The 19,455-nt window shown below is 40.4% G+C and overlaps 3 protein-coding genes across 3 annotated transcripts in view; 2 read left to right on the top strand and 1 right to left on the bottom strand.

Annotated features, from left to right (window-relative positions):
- bbs7 (Bardet-Biedl syndrome 7) overlaps positions 1 to 2,839 on the top strand; it is a 10,117-nt gene extending 7,278 nt beyond the window's left edge. The window contains exons 14-19 of the mRNA XM_062524402.1: positions 1 to 5; positions 623 to 787; positions 1,161 to 1,270; positions 1,554 to 1,657; positions 2,211 to 2,334; positions 2,501 to 2,839. The exon at positions 1 to 5 is cut by the window's left edge and continues 135 nt beyond it. Coding sequence (XP_062380386.1) covers positions 1 to 5; positions 623 to 787; positions 1,161 to 1,270; positions 1,554 to 1,657; positions 2,211 to 2,334; positions 2,501 to 2,634 — 642 coding nt within the window. The 3' untranslated portion in view covers positions 2,635 to 2,839. The remainder of the gene's footprint in view (positions 6 to 622; positions 788 to 1,160; positions 1,271 to 1,553; positions 1,658 to 2,210; positions 2,335 to 2,500) is intronic.
- Positions 2,840 to 3,742: 903 nt separating this feature from the next.
- ccna2 (cyclin A2) lies at positions 3,743 to 7,452 on the top strand. Its single transcript, XM_062524886.1, has 8 exons — positions 3,743 to 4,367; positions 5,220 to 5,460; positions 5,552 to 5,655; positions 5,766 to 5,989; positions 6,098 to 6,302; positions 6,414 to 6,527; positions 6,808 to 6,941; positions 7,048 to 7,452. The coding sequence occupies exons 1-8, from the start codon at positions 4,170 to 4,172 to the stop codon at positions 7,097 to 7,099; spliced, it is 1,272 nt and encodes a 423-aa protein (XP_062380870.1). The 5' UTR covers positions 3,743 to 4,169; the 3' UTR covers positions 7,100 to 7,452.
- A 1,472-nt stretch (positions 7,453 to 8,924) lies between these two features.
- Positions 8,925 to 15,428, bottom strand: tmem33 (transmembrane protein 33). The gene is made up of 8 exons (XM_062524892.1): positions 15,224 to 15,428; positions 14,276 to 14,356; positions 13,885 to 13,979; positions 13,449 to 13,636; positions 11,420 to 11,487; positions 10,967 to 11,100; positions 10,595 to 10,678; positions 8,925 to 10,209 (listed from the first exon to the last, which is right to left on the bottom strand). Exons 2-8 carry the CDS (start codon positions 14,333 to 14,335, stop codon positions 10,080 to 10,082), a joined length of 759 nt encoding a protein of 252 aa, XP_062380876.1. The 5' UTR covers positions 14,336 to 14,356; positions 15,224 to 15,428; the 3' UTR covers positions 8,925 to 10,079.
- Positions 15,429 to 19,455: the final 4,027 nt, after the last annotated feature.

Below are 19,455 nucleotides of genomic sequence, written 5' to 3'. Positions count from 1 at the left end.
GACAGGTACGGGTGACGTCGCCAAGGAAGGAAAGAGCAACACTTCTAATGTCAGGTCTTAAAGCAAGGACAGTTTGAGTGTCTGAAGTTATCAGAGACTTTTATAGATGTCATATAATTATTTATTTTCAATCTTCAAACAGGCACAGGTACAGAGATCATTCATGTGCAACAATGTTTTTCCCCCCACACTAGTCAGCCCTTGAGTTGATAGCCTTTAAAGATAAGGATGTACTCCAGACCTGATGTGGCAGTAATGAGCCACAACACACTTCTTGTTAAAGAGTGTTTTACGTCCTTTACATTCAGAAAATAATTTACTCTGACATGTTCTTGTGAACACTCAATAGCTTAAACATTATGGCTTTATTGCTTTTTTCAATTAGTTACAACCACTATGTTGTTTTCTGCTTCTGAATGGAAACAATCACTCCAATTAGAAATCAGAGCAGAGATTAGAATTTTTAATGGTGTGTGTGTGTGTGTGTGTGTGTGTGTGTGTGTGTGTGTGTGTGTGTGTGTGTGTGTGTGTGTGTGTGTGTGTGTGTGTGTGTGTGTGTGTGTGTGTGTGTGTGTGTGTGTGTGTGTGTGTTTCCCTGGTTTTCTGTTCAATAAACACACAGACCTGTGAACACGCTGAGCCTGGTTGGACAGTTCAGCTTTGCGGAGATCCACTCATGGGTGGTGTTCTGTCTGCCGGAGGTGCCAGAGAAGACCCCGGCAGGAGACAACATCACCTTCTACTTCCAGAACACCTTTCTTGGAACCCAGCTGGAAGCTACTTACTGGTGAGATCAACACGCCCATAGATGGACTCGGTTGAAGTCAAATGTAAATGCTTTAAGTAACTGGGAGGAGGGGTGGTGGAGAGTGTATGTGTGTGTGTGTGTGTGTGTGTGTGTGTGTGTGGGGTGGGGGTGTACTTGTTTGCACTTCTTTGAGTTTCAAAGCTAACAGGCGGGAACAATGATTCTGTCATTTACTAGAGCAACAAAGTGTCGATGGCGACTACAGATTCCATAAAAGGGTTTAACTGGAGATCTGGGAATGTGTTGCATTTTCTGATGTAATTACTCTGAGGAACGGGAATGGTTTAGTGACTAGTGGACTTGTAGAGATCAAATGATCTTCATAATCCTATGTTTTCTGTTCAATTTAAAGCAAAGGGGAGGCACACTTCAAATCTGACAACATCTCCACAATATCAATACTAAAGGATGTCCTATCCAAAGAGGCCACAAAGAGAAAAATTAACCTGAACACATCTTACGGTAGGTACTGAACCTTAGTGGCACAAAATGCAATCCCTGACGATAATCATGGAAATCGTCTGACCTACAGTAAAACCACAGAAAAAAAATCCCCCTCTTTCCTATGGAATATGCTAAATTGAGGACTGAAATGAGACATTACCATAACAAAATCCTGTGAAAATGTGGTCTACCGGTACGGTACTATATTCTCACTTACTGGTGATTCACTTGACTGGTGATTTTTCATTCATTCAGATGTTGTTGTTTACACAAATGTGTGATATCTGTCCCTGCTGTACAGATATAAATGAAGACTCTGTGAGCCATACACTGAAGATGATTCACCCTAAGCTGGAGTACCAGTTGTTACTAGCCAAAAAGGTGCAGCTTATTGAGGCACTAAAGGTGAGCTACATATTAGGTTCACTTCGCTGTTACTGTGTGTTCACACCGGGGGCGACTTGAGCTTCCAAAGATTCCGGAAGTCATTCATTTTCAATGGAAGCCGGCTTCTCTCAGCTGCCAGCAGCGACCAATCCGTCGGCGGTGCGTTTTGGGCGTCTTGAGCGACTAGAGAAAGTTGAAAGTGGTTTAACTTTATGGTAATGAGCTATGACGCGGTTCAGCGACCAAACGACCTGCAACGAACATAGAATGCTACTACGTCAGAGCGGCCAAAGCATCCAAGCAAATCCAAGCTTCCCACGGCGTCCTTGACAGGGCGTCCAGAGCGATTTTGGAAGCTCAAGTCGCTCTTGGTCTGAACGCACAGTTAGGCATGATTGAGTTATCATAGCTAGCACATTAGGTTAGGGACTGTTTTTTTTGTTGCACCAACAGTCACTTGGACAAATTTCATGGAACATACATACTACCACCATCCCTACTGTGTGGTGCTTTGGACAAAGTTGTCTATTAAATGGAATAAACTAAAATGTCCCTATACTGTGTGAAACAGGAACTGCAGGTCCACGAAGGCAATGCAGATTTTCTTATTCCTGAGTATCGTGGTATTCTAGATGAGTCTGCCCACCTGTTGGAAGAGTACAAGAAGCAGCCAGCCCATTTGGAAAGATTATACGGTATGAGGTTTTGGGAGATCACCCTGTGTTGTTAAAATGATGAATATAGCATGAGGCTAAAGAAAGTACATTTAAGAAAGTACAGTATGTTTGCAAATCACTTTGATGTAGACAAATGTTGCGAGTAAACTAATATTTGTTGTGTGTGTTTCTTTTTTATATACAGGTATGATAACTGATCTCTTCATTGACAAATTCAAGTTTAAAGGACAAAATGTGAAAACAAAAGTTTCGTTGTTACTGGAAATTCTGGATAACTATGATCTGAATTCTTTAATGGATTTTTTTAATGAAGCTTAATTCATTACACTCTCACAATGGATATCTTATTTATGTTGTGTAACTGTTTGTCTTATTTTGTCAGTAGACCACTTGTCTTGTAAATGATCAGGTTTTGTCTAGAAAATTAAAATCTCAAGATATTTTTTGTATTGCCTTTGGGGAGTGGCTATACTTTAATATACTCTGCATATTGTGGTTTTTGACAATGTAATAAATTTACACTAATGTACTTTGTGTGTGTGTGTGTGTGTGTAGAATATTCAATTAAACAAAAACCTAAATAGCTGCTAGGGTTTCACTTCCAGTATGACAAAATATGTCAAATACGTTGAACAATTCTGCAATAAAGAATAGAACAAGAATAAGAATGAGAGAAAGAATGAACTGAAATGAATATAGGCCTACTCAAATTGGCGTCATTAAAACATTTTCACGTCAATACACTGAATCAGAGAATGTGCTGACTGAATACTGCCTTCTTTTTTTAATACTGAATGAATACTCAAATGAGCGTCATTAAAAATGCCCACGTCAATACACTATACACTAATCCAGCGCGAACTTTATGGGCGCTGCCATCTTGAATATCGCCATTACTGCGTGCCTGCGAGTGTGACGAGTGACACTTGTCTGTGCTTTTCAATGAAAGCATCCTGTCAGAGAATGTCTAACGAGAGGACTGCTAATGAATGAAAATGTCAGGTGAAAGGGAACATTGGATCAATGGTGTCAGACTGTACCAAAACTTACCAATGAAGGTAATTTATGAACACCATAAGGTATTAAGACGTGTATTAATGACAGCTAACTTCTGCAACAGCCGCCTATGGAACCAACAAGCTAATTTCTTAGCAGCCAGGCACGCAGTAATGGCGGTTTTGTGTTACTTCCGTGTTTCGCTGGATTAGTGTATATCTAATAAGACGGGCTCTGACTGAATACTGCCTACAATACAATGTCTTTTTGAATTTTGTCTGAACCAATGGATAACACACAGCCACGAATTCCCAACGGTTTGTGAGAATAGGTTTGGATTCTGTCGGCCGCCGTACACTTAATGACGTATGCGCAACATGAATTTCCATTGGCTGTTTCAATAGTCGCGGGCTACTTGAACTGAGACAGCAACAATATCTGCACGGTCTGAAAAGAAACAAGGCAGGATAGGTGAGGGCATCTTGCTAGATGCACATGGTGTGATTGTGATTCTTTTCTTTGTTATAGCTTAATTTGTTACAGCATGGAGGTTTCTCTTTAGTTACGGCTCGACAATTGGCTTTGGGTGATTTAATTTCAGTAGTTGCTAGTCTGCAGCTTTTTACCTAATTTGCTGCTAGCTACCTGGCTAGCGACGGCTGCTTTTCGACATTGTGAGTCCTCAGTCAATTCTTGCTCGACTTTAGTTTGCTAAATTGGTCACTTGAACGTCACAATTGATCTTATATGACTAGCTTGTAACAAAACAAGTGCACTAGTTTCTTGTTTTATTTTGAAAACTACCCATTACCAACACATTCTTCAGACCAGCTTGGTTAGCCACTGTCGGCAAGAAAATGTCAGCCTTTACTGGAAACGCGCTTCATGACACCGAGAGAGTGCTTCAGAATCAAGAAAACTCCCAGCGACTACGGGCTGCTAAAGGCAGGTCGGAAAATCAAGAAAATGTGATCCCAAAGCTTGCTAACAGAACTGTATTGGGAGCCTTGGAGAACAATCCACGCAGACTTCAGACTCAGCGCGGCTTAAAACAGGTTGGTTGTGAGCTGCAGGCTGCAAAGTTAGCTTAATTGAAGCTAACGGATCTCATTTACCTTTCATAACGTTAGCTGGCATCCCCATTTTTGACTCCACTCTAACATAAATAGCTTGACTGACGTTTCGGATGTGGGAGAATTATTGTATGAGTAATGCTGCTAATACCTAGGTAGCCTTAATGGCGTGATGTGTGTTTTGGTCATTTATGAGAAGCTAGTTTTAACTTGGGTGGCTAACTAGCCACTTGTGTGTAGCCCTATGCAAGCTATCCAACCGCCAAGCCTTCAACATCATCCAACTGACTGACGAACATGACCGTTTTAAACGTACGGCAAACAGTCGAATTTTATATAATATGAAATTGAAATGGTCAGTTCGTAGATACTTGAGTATATTCTGGCGATGATTTGCCCATCATTCTTGGTGGCAAGTTTTTAAATGTCCCGAGTTCCCTCCCAAGCTTTCCGCCATTTTGCGCCTGTCAGGACACTGAACAACTTTCTTGTTGGTGATCAGCTGTCGCTGGGTAATACGCTTATAAATTAATTGTGGTAAGCTTTAACTTAAAGCCTAATTTACACTGACAAGATTTGGGAAAGATTCCTGAATGACTGTAGTCTTTTGAGTAAAGTCTGAATGAGGGGCATTAGTTAAAACACTACAATCTTTCAAGAATCTTTCCCAAATCTTATCAGTGTAAGGTAGGCCTAAGACACACTTGCTTCCACATGATTTAACATTAAAGTACGCAATAGATCAGCGTCACTCGGTTGAATGTTTTAGTCATGCTTGGCTTGTCCTGTGATTGCATATTAACATAGACATACAATGTATTTGGCACCTTCTAGGGATTAAACCAAGGACTGTCCTGCAAATCAGAAGACAATGGCCGGAGCTGTGCTGAAAAGTTGGTTCCTAAACAGCCGGCTTTCCAGATTCATATGGATGAGCCTGATGGTGCCTGCATCAAGAAACAAGTATCTTCCAAACGCAGCCCCGTGGACACTTCTCCCCTAACACTAAACCCCACTGTAACACGTCTAAGGCAACCACTGGCCCCTATTGATCTGCCTATGGATGTCAGTTTTGGTATGTGTTTAATCAAGGCCAGCTCATTAATACTTTGTTAATCCCAGTAACTGAAAGAGTAAATGACTGACTTGGCATTATCTGTGTTCAGAGTCTGCCATGGATATGTCTGTTCTCGAAGAAGAGAAACCACCCTGTGTGAATGAAGTCAATGAGTATGCTGCAGAAATACATGCACATTTGCGGGAGATGGAGGTGAGGAGGCTTTACTGGAGTGCCTGACTGGGCCTTCACTGTCCCAGTATTTCATTTTGTGTCTCAGAATTCCCAACTCAATGGCTGGGGAACTTTGTGCTTGTTAACAGGTGAAGTGCAAACCAAAACCAGGATACATGAAAAAGCAGCCGGACATCACCAACAGCATGCGGGCCATCCTCGTGGACTGGCTTGTAGAGGTCGGAGAGGAGTACAAGCTTCAGAACGAGACCCTGTATCTGGCTGTGAACTACATTGACCGCTTCCTGTCTTCAATGTCCGTATTGAGGGGAAAGCTCCAGCTGGTGGGAACAGCCGCCATGCTGCTGGCTTCGTAAGTGTTTCCTGCCAGTAAGCTACTTTGTGGCTATGCAGGCTGTGTAGCCCTGTTTTGTGACATGCTCTGATGGTGGGAGCTGACCCCCATGTCTTGCCCCCACAGGAAATTCGAGGAGATCTACCCTCCAGAGGTGGCAGAATTCGTTTACATTACTGATGACACTTACACGAAAAAACAGGTGTTGAGAATGGAGCATCTGATCCTGAAGGTGTTGTCTTTTGATCTGTCGGCCCCCACAATCAACCAGTTTCTCACCCAGTACTTTCTGCACCAGCCAGTCAGCAAAAGGGTAGAGAGTTTGGCAATGGTGAGTGCATGATTCACGCCCAGTTGATTGTATGCTACTGCTCTGGCACTGATTTTGTTTTTTTTCTTGTGCTGATTTGTAAGAGTTCTCCTGTTTTCTTTTCTTTTGTAGTTTCTTGGTGAGTTGAGCCTGGTAGATACAGACCCCTCCCTGAAGTATCTCCCCTCACAAACGGCAGCTTCTGCATACGTTTTGGCCAATCACACGATCACAGGTGGATCTTGGGTAAGTAGAGTTGCCTTGACACTGGAATCTTTACTTTAGGCTCATTCGACTTCATGTAGCAGTCTTAAGGCTACTGCAGACGTGATTATTTCTGAGATGCTGGTGCTTCTTTCAAGCCAGTATTGTGCATATGTCATGGTTGAAAATGTATCAATCTCAAAAATAATCACGTCTGCAGTCTTAAGACGGCTACATGAAGTCGAATGAGCCTGTTGAGTCTTTAAACCAGATATCAGGTTGTAACTTAACCACTGCATAATTTGTCCCATCGCAAATGTAGTCGAAGACGCTGGTTGAGGCCACTGGATACACTCAGGAAGACTTGATGCCCTGTGTGTTGGATCTGCATCAGACCTACCTCAATGCTGCCAAACATGCACAGCAGTCTGTGAGGGAGAAATACAAAACCTCAAAGTAAGAATGCCTCTGCATTTTGTGTTCTTGCTTTTGATGTGCTTTCCTTGAGTGTTGGATCAAAGCAACTTTCATAATGCTAATGTTTTGTCACCGTCTTTCTCAGGTACCATGAAGTCTCCCTCATCGAACCCCCAGAGAAGTTGCAATTAGAATAGTTTTGATCCCGGACTCTTATAATTGTTTGTGTACATTTATTTTTCTACTAAATGGTGCATATTTCCAGGATTTCAATAACTGAAACCATAGCCTTGATTACTTGGGTATGTGGTGAGATTAGTGCTTTTTAATGTACATTTTTATATGGCTGTCCTTAAGGACTGCTTTTAATTGCCTGATTCAGCCAACCAGAAACTCGTATGTAGTAAATCAAGCTGTGGTTTTTAAATGTTTTTGTATGTCCACCTCCCCCCTCTTTTTTCGAGGCAACCTCTGGACTATTTAAGCAGCCTCAGATTTTTCTGTTTTTGGAAATGCCACCTGTAATTAAATGCCCAGATTTTTACATCTATTTTGTGTCTTGTCTTCTACAATATGTTGAAAGTACTTCTTGTTTGACATTGACAATATTGCTATTGTGAAGTGTAACACTAATCCAAAGTATACATTTCAGACAAACTATTCCGGTTAGTGTTGATGGAGTAAACTACTTGGGAAGTGAATGCAAAGGTTTTGAACTATTTGTACCGAGGCTGAGTAGATGTTGCTAATTGAGTGCTTGTAGGCAGCTGGAAGTTATAACTTGTGAGCTATACTTGTGTTCCTTCTGATCCTTAATATGAAATCAAAAGATTATTCTCAAAGGTATCTATATGGATCATTGCAAGTTTGTGTGGGTGATATACCACCAAAATTAAGCTCACCAATATGTTAATATATTGTCAAACCTAAACTGTGACAAACATGCCTCTTCAAAGCTTAAATGATGGGTGCATAGCTTTGGTTCACCATTTGTTGCTTCTAGGAAGATTTGGAAATGGACTGCTAATTGAAGGCCTTTCATAGCAGAGGGGAGATGGTTAAAACTTCAGTAATTCAGGAAATTGGGTCAGGACAGACTCGCTTTTCCTGTCAAGCTTGTATTTTTGGGCTGATGGTGCTGTCTGCTTTACATTGAAGTATAATTAATAACCTTGATTGCTAAGTATCAAGCTTAACTGATCTTGAACCTACCCAAAATCTTATGCTTTAAGTTTTGTTCAAGGGCTGCTAAAGGTGACCCAAAGAATATGTTTTAATTTGCACCACACCTATGGTTATGATTTAGCAGATGAAATTAAGAGTTTGGAATTATTGGTAACACTATGAAAATGGCAATAATAAACATGTCCATGCAATATCAACTAGAAGAGCACAGAGCGCAGACCTCTGCCTGCATTGTTCTTCCTAGGTTGTCATACATTTGAACCTAAACTATTCAGATTGCCACCACGTGGCCATACCATGCCATTACACCACTAAGCTAAATACATAATCATTTTTTTCCTTGGGTTATTTCTGACCCTGAATTTCATCAAAATCCATCCATCACTTTTTGAGTTATCTTGCTAACAGACACCGGTCCCCGATGAATACCACCTCCTTGGTGGAGGTAATGACCAATAGCCTAATGAAAGACAAACCATAACTGATCAGCACCATGCAAATGTATGCTGTCCAGACTTCTCTTGCAAGACCCAGAACTATCACAGGAATTGAGAGGACTGGGCAACTCATTCCACTGACCACTGAGGAAAAATCTTGAATTTGACCCTAGTGTTAATGGTTGGTCGACACAACAGACGCTCATAAGACTGCAGTGGGTGGTTGGGGATGTAAAGCTGGATCATAGAATTGAAATAGCATGGCGTAGATCCAGTAAATGTCCTATAGGCAAAGGCGAGAGATCTAAATGTTATTCTAGCCATTATAGGGAGCCAATGAGGAGTAACTGAGAAGAGTTGCATGTGATTTGGAAGGTTTAATCAACTATCCAAATGCAAGTTGTGAATTAAGGTTTTATTAAGTTTTGTTCATGTACTAGGTTGAGTTCATTCAGCTACACAAACATGTTCAACAACTAATAAATCATATGGACTAAAATGACAGCATGCCTTAACATTTCAGTGAACTATGAGAATCAACTTTTGATGTAAGAACCCACAATGTCACCCCACAGAAGATGCGGTTCCAGAGTACGCATGGCCAATCTGACAAAAGCAATTAGTCTGTACATGAACACTAAATCTTTGACCTAGTTTAGGGAAATATAAGCATATTAAAGTCAGCAATTGTTAAGGTAACATTTGAAAAAGTATTACAAATAATAACGGCACATAAAATCTGGCTTCGTTCAAATGAAGACGACTGAGATTCTCCCAGACTAATTGTTAATACAGATTGTATCATCAAAGTTCACATTTTAATTTGGATAGGAAAAGCGATTTAAGACAACACCAGCACATACCAAACAAGAAAGCTGTTTCACAGGAAATTAGGTATAAAAATGGATTAGATTCATATAATCCAATGCTCAGAATCAACAGTACCCAGACACTAAATCCCACCTTTGACAAAAGAACAATGTAATCTCTCAAGAATCATGAACCTTAATAATTCCATCATAAATAAGTAATCTCAATTTAATCCAGCTCTGAAGAGGAAAAAAAAAAAATATGAACCACAAATAAATACATCCTGAAGGTGACAGACCAAAAGCTGTTCCACCATGGGTGACAAAAAAACAAAAGACAAAACAAAAAAAATCCTACAGTGCCCCACAGTACATACAGTAACCATAATCGTTGGGTGTACCCTACGGCGTAGTTTCCCCACAGTGCATGGTTAAAAAGGAAAGGTCATTCATCCAGGTATTAAAATCCAGCTGTTGTGTCCAGTGCAGCAAAAGCTCAAGAGGGGGGGGGGGGGGGGGGAGCAGATGAGCAAGATGGTCGACGGGAGCAGCTGTGACACCCTCCAAAACATTCATCTAGAGTCTGCTGAACGTCAGTCTCTTAGGTGGTGAATCCCTTCCTCCCGCTGCAAGGGGGCTGTGTTTGTGGGAAAGTATGTGTGTGAGTGTATATGTATGTGTGTGTGAGAGAAAGAGAGAGAGTGTGAGTGGAGCGGGGCGGGGGGGGAGAGGGGTCAGGGGTCAGGTTAGACGCCAGTAGGGGCCAGGCGGCTGATGAAGGCGATGCTGTTGAGGCACATCCGTCTGAAGAAGGCAGGGCAGGTGGGCTTCATGATCAAGTGCTCCAGAAGCATGCGCAGCTCCGTAAACAAGGTGCTGCGGATGGAGGAAGAGAGCAGTTAGGCAGCTGTGAGCAGGTGCACATCAAATCACATTGGCACTAAATCTGACAGCAATTTATTTTGCAAATGACATTCGAATAAATAGTGTCTGGTACAATGTCCACTATATGTTGTACTTACAGTGGTGTTACATAGAATAAACAGCAAGCCAGGTCTGCCTTGCGCAACTCAACACCCACTTGTGGCACAATAAAATATGCTTTCCTAAATATGGCATTATCTAGAGTATTTGAAGTATGGAATTCATGTGAAGCTAGCTAGCTTGCAAACCCATATGGCAAAAACCTACTCAGTGTTCTTTTAACTTTGCTAAAACATGGAGGTGTGGGAGGCAAAACCAACTAATTAGGAGTACTTACCGGCAGTATGGGTTCCGTCTGGAAGAATACCGGAGTGTGAGAAATCGGTAGTATATGAAGGGCTGCAGAATGCTTCCCTGTCCACTATAGAAAGAGAAAGATCAATCACTTTTGGTAGACTACTACTTTGTGCTTTAGGTAAGCCTCAAAGCCCGCAATTAAAATTTCCAAAAGCAAAACTCAAAGCACCACTGTTTTTTCCAAAATCTGGTAAATCAAAAAACCTCCTATTGGGTGATAGACAGCTACTCAAAACATACTGAGTTTACTCATAGCTGCCAGCTTTTGAGAGGTCATAATGTAGAACTGCAAACATCCCAATTTCAGACAACGGTCATCATTGCACACTGCATATAGCCAAGCTTGCCATACCTGAAAAGCATGAACACCGTTGCGGGCATGAGGAAGATCTCATTGCAGGCGATGAACTTCAGAATGTTCTGCTGGTTAGCAGTAAGCTTATTGAGGAAATTCCTCACAAACATGAGGCTGTTGGGTCCCACTGCCTACAGAGCGCAAGATAGGAACATAGTGTAAGTGGATGGATTTGAAATGTATTATTGTTTATAACTAATTTACAAGCAGTCCCATAATATGCCAGAAAAAGTTTAAGTAAAAGCATACATTATTCAGACGGACTACCTGATAGGAGTTTGACTAGACAACATTGTTTTGAGGGAAAAGCGGATATTCCAACTTTGACATTGACAATAAAGACTGTTGGCATTCTCTCCTACCAACACCCACTGTATGTATAGCCTGTTAATTAGCATTTCATTAATGGGCAGGAAATGTTTACCACAAGGCTGAGGAACTGGTACTCACATCAAGGACCTTTGTAGTGTAAGTAGTAGCATGGAGCAAGGAGAAGAGGAAGATGGGGAATATGCTCACTGTTGATTGGGGTTAAGGAATGTTCAAGTCATTTTTTAAAACAAACCAGGAGACATGTCAGTTCTAGAGCTCACATTGACTGTTTCCATGCACACCATATTCCGAATCAGGTCCATGTTATGGTTATGGCAACATTCAGAATAAGAGGTTTCCATGTGTAGCAGAAACTGATTATTCTCGTAGTCTATACCTTAATCAGAATATGCTGAATAAAGCAGCGACTACGGTACATTGCATCTGCGTCATGACGTTTCATTTTAGCATTACATTTGGCCGCTTTGAGGTGCTTTCATCTCTTCTTCATCTGTCAGCACTGTGTGCAAAACCTGTGTCTTTGAGTATTACGATGCTTTTACCCAGCGATGAATTCCATCTTAACATTTAAACCTTCAAGTTTTAATACATAAATTGAACTCATATCACTCTACGAGAGCAAACTTTTTAGACACACTTTTCGATATGCTTGCCAAGCATCAGGCAATCAGCCAAGCTACCAACATTTTTCAGACAAACACCCACAGACAGAATTTAATATTCCGAAATAAGCATTTTCCAAAAGAGGCATTATGCTAGGGGTGTTACTCCGTTTGTTTAGTATTCTGAATAGGGGTGGGAATTGGCGAAAGAATGACAATTCGATACTATTGCGATATTTGGGCCACAATTCGATATTATTGCGATTCTAAACATATTGCGATACAACAAGTATTGCGATTCGATTCTGCGATATATTGCTATTCATGTGTCATTGTTCGAAGGCATTACAAAAAATAAGGAAAATAACACTGTTCAACTCTCTTTGTCATGGCGTGGTGCATATCAAGGTCCTTACTATTTGCTTTTTGTTGAAAACCGAAACACACCCACACTTTCGATTTGAAATTGCCATTGAATGCACAATAAAACGCCACAACAAGCGCCACCTTGTGAGCGTAATATCTTGAATTTCCCCCTTGGGGATCAATAAAGTATCTATCTATCTATATATCTATCTATCCACCCATCAAATAAGCTAATTTAATGTGATCAGAGTAAACCCTGAGTAAACTCGCCTCAAATAAAAGTAAAATAGATAATAAAATTATATAATTAAGTATTACGATACTTTGAGCTACTCGTATCGATATAATTGCATGAACAAAATATCGCGATACTGAACAGAATCAATTTTTTCCCCCACCACTAATTCTGAATGACCTTAGTCGGATTATGGTGTTTACTGAATGTAGCCATTATTCCGAATAAAAACGGAATATGGTATGCATGGAAACTTAGTCATTGTTTTAGATTAATGTAACGTTCCACATGTAAATGTTCACATACTTTGACAAAACAACTCTAATACAGAACTGGACAGTGTTCATGGTGGTGGAGAGACATCACTGACTAAGTGAACCCATGCATACAAATCACCAAAGTGTATCAAACCGAACACTATCCTTCTTCACCTGGTCCAGTGTTTCCCAAACTGTGTGCTGCGGCATACCAGTGTGATACGAGCTACACAGGTGTGCCGTGGGAAAAATCGATATGTACATTTCTACTTTGTTCTCAATAGTTGTTAACAATCTGTAGGTTAACAATGTCACATTTCATGAAATTATATCTAAAGCTTACTTCACTATATCATTTGCATACCATTTTGCACTTTCGTCCATCTTTCTTAATATTATTTATAGTGGTCAAGGAATGTTACACTTGCATGCAAATAACAGCCTGTGAAGTTGGCTATAATCAATGTTAGGGTTCACGCATAGCATTCCCGCATTATGCATCAAAATACTGATCGTTTGGCGCCATGGGGAAAAGAGCAGCAATAGATTTAAGCTGCGACATTTCAACGACTAATATGGTGGTGTGCCACACGCACGAACGCACCCCATTACAAGTGCTAACAGCCTTCATCCGTTTGCGCAATCAGCCCTGCACCCCTGAATCTGGATTGCGCCTTTAAGGATACTGGTGATGGGGTAGGAGTTGACGAGGATGAGCGAGTAGAGCAGGTAGTGGCAGCTGTCCTCTTGCAGGGCCTGGGCCAGGAAGGCTCGGCTCAGCTGGAAACGAGGCAGTCTCTGGTGTAGCCGCAGGGCACTGGTCAGTGCATTGGCTAACAGGGCACGCTGGTAGAAGTTTGAGGCTGCGTACGGACTACAGGGGGAGATAGTATAACATGCATACATTACATACACACATAGCATTGTAGTCTTCTGATATATAAAGCACTGCCGACCTCGTCAACTAGTTGGCAGTTGTTGTGGAATCAGTGAACTGATTTTAATCATCCCAAACATATACAAATAAAAAACATCGATACAAAACAGCATGCCTGCATGAGTAAATAAGGTGAGTAGTAACGAAAAGAGGCTAGTAAAAATCAAGCAGGTTCAGACACTCACCCCATGATGGGGAGAATAAACATGATAGAGCAGTACACTGTAAAGAGTCGAGACATCCACATTGCGGTTTCCAACTTGTTAGCCAACAGGAATTGCTGCAAAACACAGATGATATAATTTATGTGTGACAACCTGAAATCTATTCAGTTATAGGTAGGGATCAATTATTTGAGCATTTAGTATTATTACAATCAGTGTAAGAATGACAGACTTTATTGTGCAGCAGTCAATGTGACAAGTTATGTATTTAGGGAAGTAATGTCAGTAGCAATACACCAAGAGACAACACTCACGCACGCAAACACCCACATGAGTCAGATAACGGGGTGGGCTACTGTAGCTAATGTTTTATGATCAGTGTGACTAGTTGTAGTTCATAGCAACCACTTACCACTGGGCCTGCCTGAGGAGGAGGGGGAGGGGGAGCGCTTTGGGGCTCTGTGTCTGCCATCTTTCAAATCCGAAGTTGACTCTGGTAAAAGTAGAAAAACACGGTACAATTTTGCAAATCTGTCTTGACCAGTCCACTGAAGAAAAACGTGAAAAGGTTTACTATCACACCCCAACAGGAGTTCTGTATGGCCTATTACCAACCCCCCCCCCCCCCCCCCCCCATTCAGCCTTGGAGAACAAAAGCCAATCTTACAATTCTGTGTATATTCGTCCACTGTAAAGTTATCTTACACTAACTAATATGTGGGTAACATTAATTAAAACCAAAATGAGTACTGCATTAGATGATAAAAGGGTGATTAGAAAGCTAACGTTAGTTAGCCAGTTGACTGTCATGGTAGAATAAAAATGACAGCGTAAGATCCCAAAATGCAAACCATTACATGAACATTTTCGAAAAGCCTTCCTTAACATAGTCCTTGCCTGGAAGTTTCGAGTACTTAAAACGTGTTTCAACGGAACATTAAACATGTTTGTCGTTGTAACTGTAAACTGCAAATAGGATAGTGTTAAACGGTATTGCTGGCTAACGTTAGAGCTAGTGGAAAGGTTTAGCTTGTTATGGCTAATGTAAACTTATAATATAATATAAGACACACAGTGCAAAAACACAGAGATGGCCCAGGCTCTGCGCCTGTCCTGAAACAATGTCAGTTTTTTCATAGAGAGTGGTTCTTACTGTCGTTGAATTATTGTCAGCTCTAATGTTAGCTACTTTTATCTAGAATGTTCTCCAAGTCAGCCAGCTAGCGGAAGAGAGCTAACGTGAGCAAGCATACTAGCTAGGTCGATGGTTAGCCTTCTCGCTTGAAATGATCAGTGACAGAAAAAATACTTTGTGGTTTGACAACTGCAAAAACAAATGGATTATGGCTCTTAGAATTACCTGCGATGACAGAAGATTCACTTGACACCAGAAATGTGTAACGGTAGTTCGATCAAACAGACAAATGGAGAGATTTCATTCAATGAAATGCTTGCTAGCAGGGTATGCTAGACTGTGTAGACTGCTCCACCAATGTGTGCCGCAACCAAGCTGTCCAAGTTCCGTTCCCATGAGCACCACTAGATCAGCTGACCTTGGCTGTAAGATTATCGCGATATGTCATCACTCAGACTACTGTTTACTGTCTATGGTATAATAGCTTGGCCCAAGCCATTCTATTTGTTTTACTTAGGGCTATACATATATATATATATATATATATATATATATATATATATATGGGGGCTATAGCTAAATGGAACTGAACAGACAGCTAAAGGACCGTCGTCCGTGACTGAAGAGCAGTTTGTCGAGCTCTGAAAATGTATCCAAGGCACGAGATTTACGGTAGGCTACGCTTACTAAATGGCCACAAGATGGCGCTAGCAAACAATAGTTTGTGAGCCACCACCACTTATTATGGCCACCACTGCATTACATTCTAGCAACGAGCTACTGTCCTGTCAAAAATGGGGTTTATCTGTTAATATTTTATGACGGAAAAGTCTTGCATTAATTTCCCTGAAATAAGTAGGCTACGTGCCTATGAACAACAATTAAATAGATGGTTGGTTTACTTTACACAGCATTTGGCCTAATAGGCATATACGAGCCTATGATCTCTCTTGTAGTGTCAGTTCACATGTTACAACAAACTCAACATCCATAAATGAAATACAACTTAATCCAAACATTTCCATAACATCGTGTTTGGCTAGAAAACAATGTCTCGATGTCAGCTTTGGAGAAGACATGGGTGATTTGACGGCAATCAACACTAGAGTGCGCACTTCCCTTGGAAATTGATTTCCATTTTATTTCTGCAAGAAGCAGTGGAGCGTAATTAATTTAGCCTACTTATGTATAATATTTGATCACAGCATATTTTGAAATCATCTGCTATACAGTGACGGTAAACGCATATTGTTTAAGTTGATCGACACGAAGGTCATAAAAGGATGGAACAGTTTCAACGTCGCTCGAAAATATAGCCAATGTAAGCGACGTAAAATCTAATTATTTCTTTGCAAAACCTAATTAGGCATTAAAAAAGGTTAGCGCCAGCGCCTGAAACCGTTTTTGTTTAATAATCCCATTACTGACTGCTCATCATGTATAAAATGGTGCAGAGGGACACAAAGTTTCCACTTCTAAAAGTGAATCTCCGAGAAATAGCCGAGGCAAAAACTCACTGTCAGGATAAGAGAGGATTTGTGGAGGGAAAAGTCACCAGTATCCGACTGTAAGTACGCAAAGCCTATGATGCAGCCTGTTTACACGGGTTACGATTTTCTTATCTTTGGCGCTTGATAAGGCACACTGTCAACTTCTAGATGAAAAGAATGAAATGCTCGTATCTGATATGTTGCTGTAAATAAAATGACTAGTAGAAATTTACATTGATGTGAGACGGTTAACAGGCGACATTTATTTTTTCAGGCAGTGGAATTGCTGTGCGTAATTTCTTTCTCCTAGGGAAATGCGCATTAACCCGTGGCCAAAACTTGAGCGCAGTGCATCGAAATTCCTTTAGAATTTAGCAAGCTATTTTAAAATCACAGCAGTGTGGTTTATAGGGCTCAGTCAGCGCGAACAGTATCGCTCATTTAGCAATATTGGACTTGGATAAAGTCGTTCTACAACTGGTAGGCTAGCCTACTATGTTTTATTTTACAAAGACTTGCTCGACCGTTTTCTTTGCGTTTTTTATTTCGTAAAAGTATTTTATGTTTAAGTGTTTAAGTTTTTTTTATCCTCCACTTTCTTCACCCTTTACCCCGTCACTTAAAAACGCATCCATCAGCGTGCGCCATGCGTTTTCTGTGGAATCTACCCGCCAAACAAAGAGGAACGACTGACATTCTAAAGTCAAAGAGTCTTTAAGTAGAAATCAAAGGCTATCTTCAATATGACTCCGGTTGTTATCGGAAAAGAGAACTTTCTTCTCGCAGCAGCTGTATCGTGGCCAGAATAAAGAATTTAAACAAACAGGGTGTGGAATGGGCCGAAACAAACGAAAATCGGGGACAAGTTAAAGGGATGCGTCAAAAAGAGGAGAAGGGGATACGGTGAATCGATTCCCAGCAGAATTCCTTTCAGGCTGTTTGTCAAAGAAACACAGGCTAAACAACAAAAGTACAGGCTATAAAGAGCCTTTTGGTCTTTTCTCTGCTTAGACTCAAACAGCTCGCGAATAAATAAACTACACGCTTCAGACCCGGGTTAAAACGGCTGATTAAGCGCCGAATTTAGTGCTAAAATAAGGCGAAAATAATTATCTACATCAAGCGTAATAGGATAAAATATAAATATAACAATATTTATCAAACAATATTGTGCGCATAGCCTAAGGCAACGCTATATAGGTTAAGTTATGTCAAAACGCAAAACTTGTTTTTGTTTGTTTGTTTGTTTGTTTGTTTGTTTGTTTTATCAACATGCGCAAATAGTAGGGAACATAGGCTATTACAATCAAATATTGCTTTAGTATTTTAAGTCGTAAGCTGCTGATGTCAATGAATCAGTTCGCTCTTAAAAGTCACCACAAATCGCCTAGGCGTTCCTTACATGAATGTTTGACAGGGGCTTTTGTCATCGATAGCAACATCGCAAAAGGCAATTGAGATATTGGTTTTAATGAACCGTTTTCAGCAAAGCCTCTCTTCCATTGCATTTCATTAAGAAAAATGTAGCCTATTATTAGTAGCCTATTATTATTATTATTATTAGTAGTAGTAGTAGTAGTAGTAGGAGGAGGAGGAGTAGTAATACTAAAACAATGATGATAATAATATGAATAGGAATTAATATGATGATGATAATAATAATAATAATAATAATAATCATTATTATTATTATTATTATTATTATTATTATAGGTTGACCTTATATACCTATACAGTCATCAGTGATAATAGTTCATCATTGGTGATGTATAGCCTATGTAGCATAACTCAACCAGTTTCTGTAGCCTATAGGCCTAGGCTTCATCAAACATCAGAATCAATTTACATGTCTACTGGGCTTACAGAAAATCAAGGCAATTGCAATATAATTAAGCCAAATTAAGCAAATAAGGACATTAATTATTGACCATCGAAGCCCAAAAGGAAAATGCCGTTTAAAAAAAAGACATCAGGAGTGTCCCGCAGAGAGGTTAATGTCAAGATCACACTAGTATTATTATTGCTTTATCAAACATAATCACAAAATGGATTAATCAAGCACAAGTGGCTTGAGAGCACATGTTGGAGTTTAATGGATGGTTTTGCAATTGGGTGATATTATTTCCCGTCATTTTCTGAAAACAAATTGAACATTTATTGCATATATATTAAAAATTATACTCTCATCGCGCAAAGATGATGTCTCTGTTATTGAGGCGCTCCAAAGGTGAGGTCTCAGCGGATCAATTCCTCTGTCTTGTTACTCCCGCCAGAGAATGTTTTCAAATGCTTCAGAACCATGAAATTGATTCAGAAAAGAATTCATAACCCGCGATATGAGAGACATCTTATATCCCCCTCCGCTCCGTTTTGCCCATGCGTGCAGTTGAAGTTTGCAGGCCTACACAGTCTTCTGCAGTGGCCTAGCACTCGGCCCTGTTCTTGTTTGGCATGAAGGCAACGCCATAGCCTTATGGCTTGCTTCATAAACACAACCATTAAGAAGTCACAAAGCTTTTATTGTGAATTTGATCTGAAAATAGAACAGACTCCGGGCGGCCGAGCACAGAGTACTGGCCTTTGTCTCCTCATGCAGAGATGAATGACCAGTGTCACGCAGATGATTAGTTTGCACTATTAAATTGTCAAAAAGGAAGGATTTCCCTAATAATGCGTTTCTATAAGGAATTATGGAGTTGTGTGTGTGGTTGGACTGGCTTTGGCTCGGGAGCTAACAAAGGTTAGTAATGGCTGTTGGGAAATTGCTGAGAATATGGTGAAGGTCAAACGAAGTTCTCAGACACTGTTTTGGACAAAGTCAGCAATAAAATGGAATCATTTTTGTCTGCGCATTTCAAGCTGACGACGGAGAAATTATATACATTCTGATAAAAAAAAAAGAGCAATTATCTGTCAAATCAGTTACTTGCTAATTTGTCATTGCATATGATGTTCATATAATTGTGA

The sequence above is a fragment of the Sardina pilchardus genome, chromosome 21, assembly GCF_963854185.1.
Source record: "Sardina pilchardus chromosome 21, fSarPil1.1, whole genome shotgun sequence".
Classification (NCBI taxonomy): Eukaryota; Metazoa; Chordata; class Actinopteri; order Clupeiformes; family Clupeidae; genus Sardina; species Sardina pilchardus.
The sequence above is the reverse complement of the archived record's forward strand: the minus strand, read 5'-3'. Positions and strand labels throughout refer to the sequence as shown.

What these genes read in the sequence shown, in the direction of transcription:
- tmem33 (XM_062524892.1), bottom strand. Translation starts at nt 14,335, where the DNA reads ATGGCAGACACAGAGCCCCAAAGCGCTCCCCCTCCCCCTCCTCCTCAG. An exon ending in CAACTCCTACCCCATCACCA is followed by an intron (nt 11,488 to 13,448) that starts GTATCCTTAAAG and finishes CCCAATCAACAG; the next exon opens with TGAGCATATTCCCCATCTTC. An exon ending in AGACGGAACCCATACTGCCG is followed by an intron (nt 10,210 to 10,594) that starts GTAAGTACTCCT and finishes CTCCATCCGCAG; the next exon opens with CACCTTGTTTACGGAGCTGC.
- ccna2 (XM_062524886.1), top strand. Translation starts at nt 4,170, where the DNA reads ATGTCAGCCTTTACTGGAAACGCGCTTCATGACACCGAGAGAGTGCTT. An exon ending in GGGTAGAGAGTTTGGCAATG is followed by an intron (nt 6,303 to 6,413) that starts GTGAGTGCATGA and finishes TTTCTTTTGTAG; the next exon opens with TTTCTTGGTGAGTTGAGCCT. An exon ending in CGATCACAGGTGGATCTTGG is followed by an intron (nt 6,528 to 6,807) that starts GTAAGTAGAGTT and finishes TCGCAAATGTAG; the next exon opens with TCGAAGACGCTGGTTGAGGC.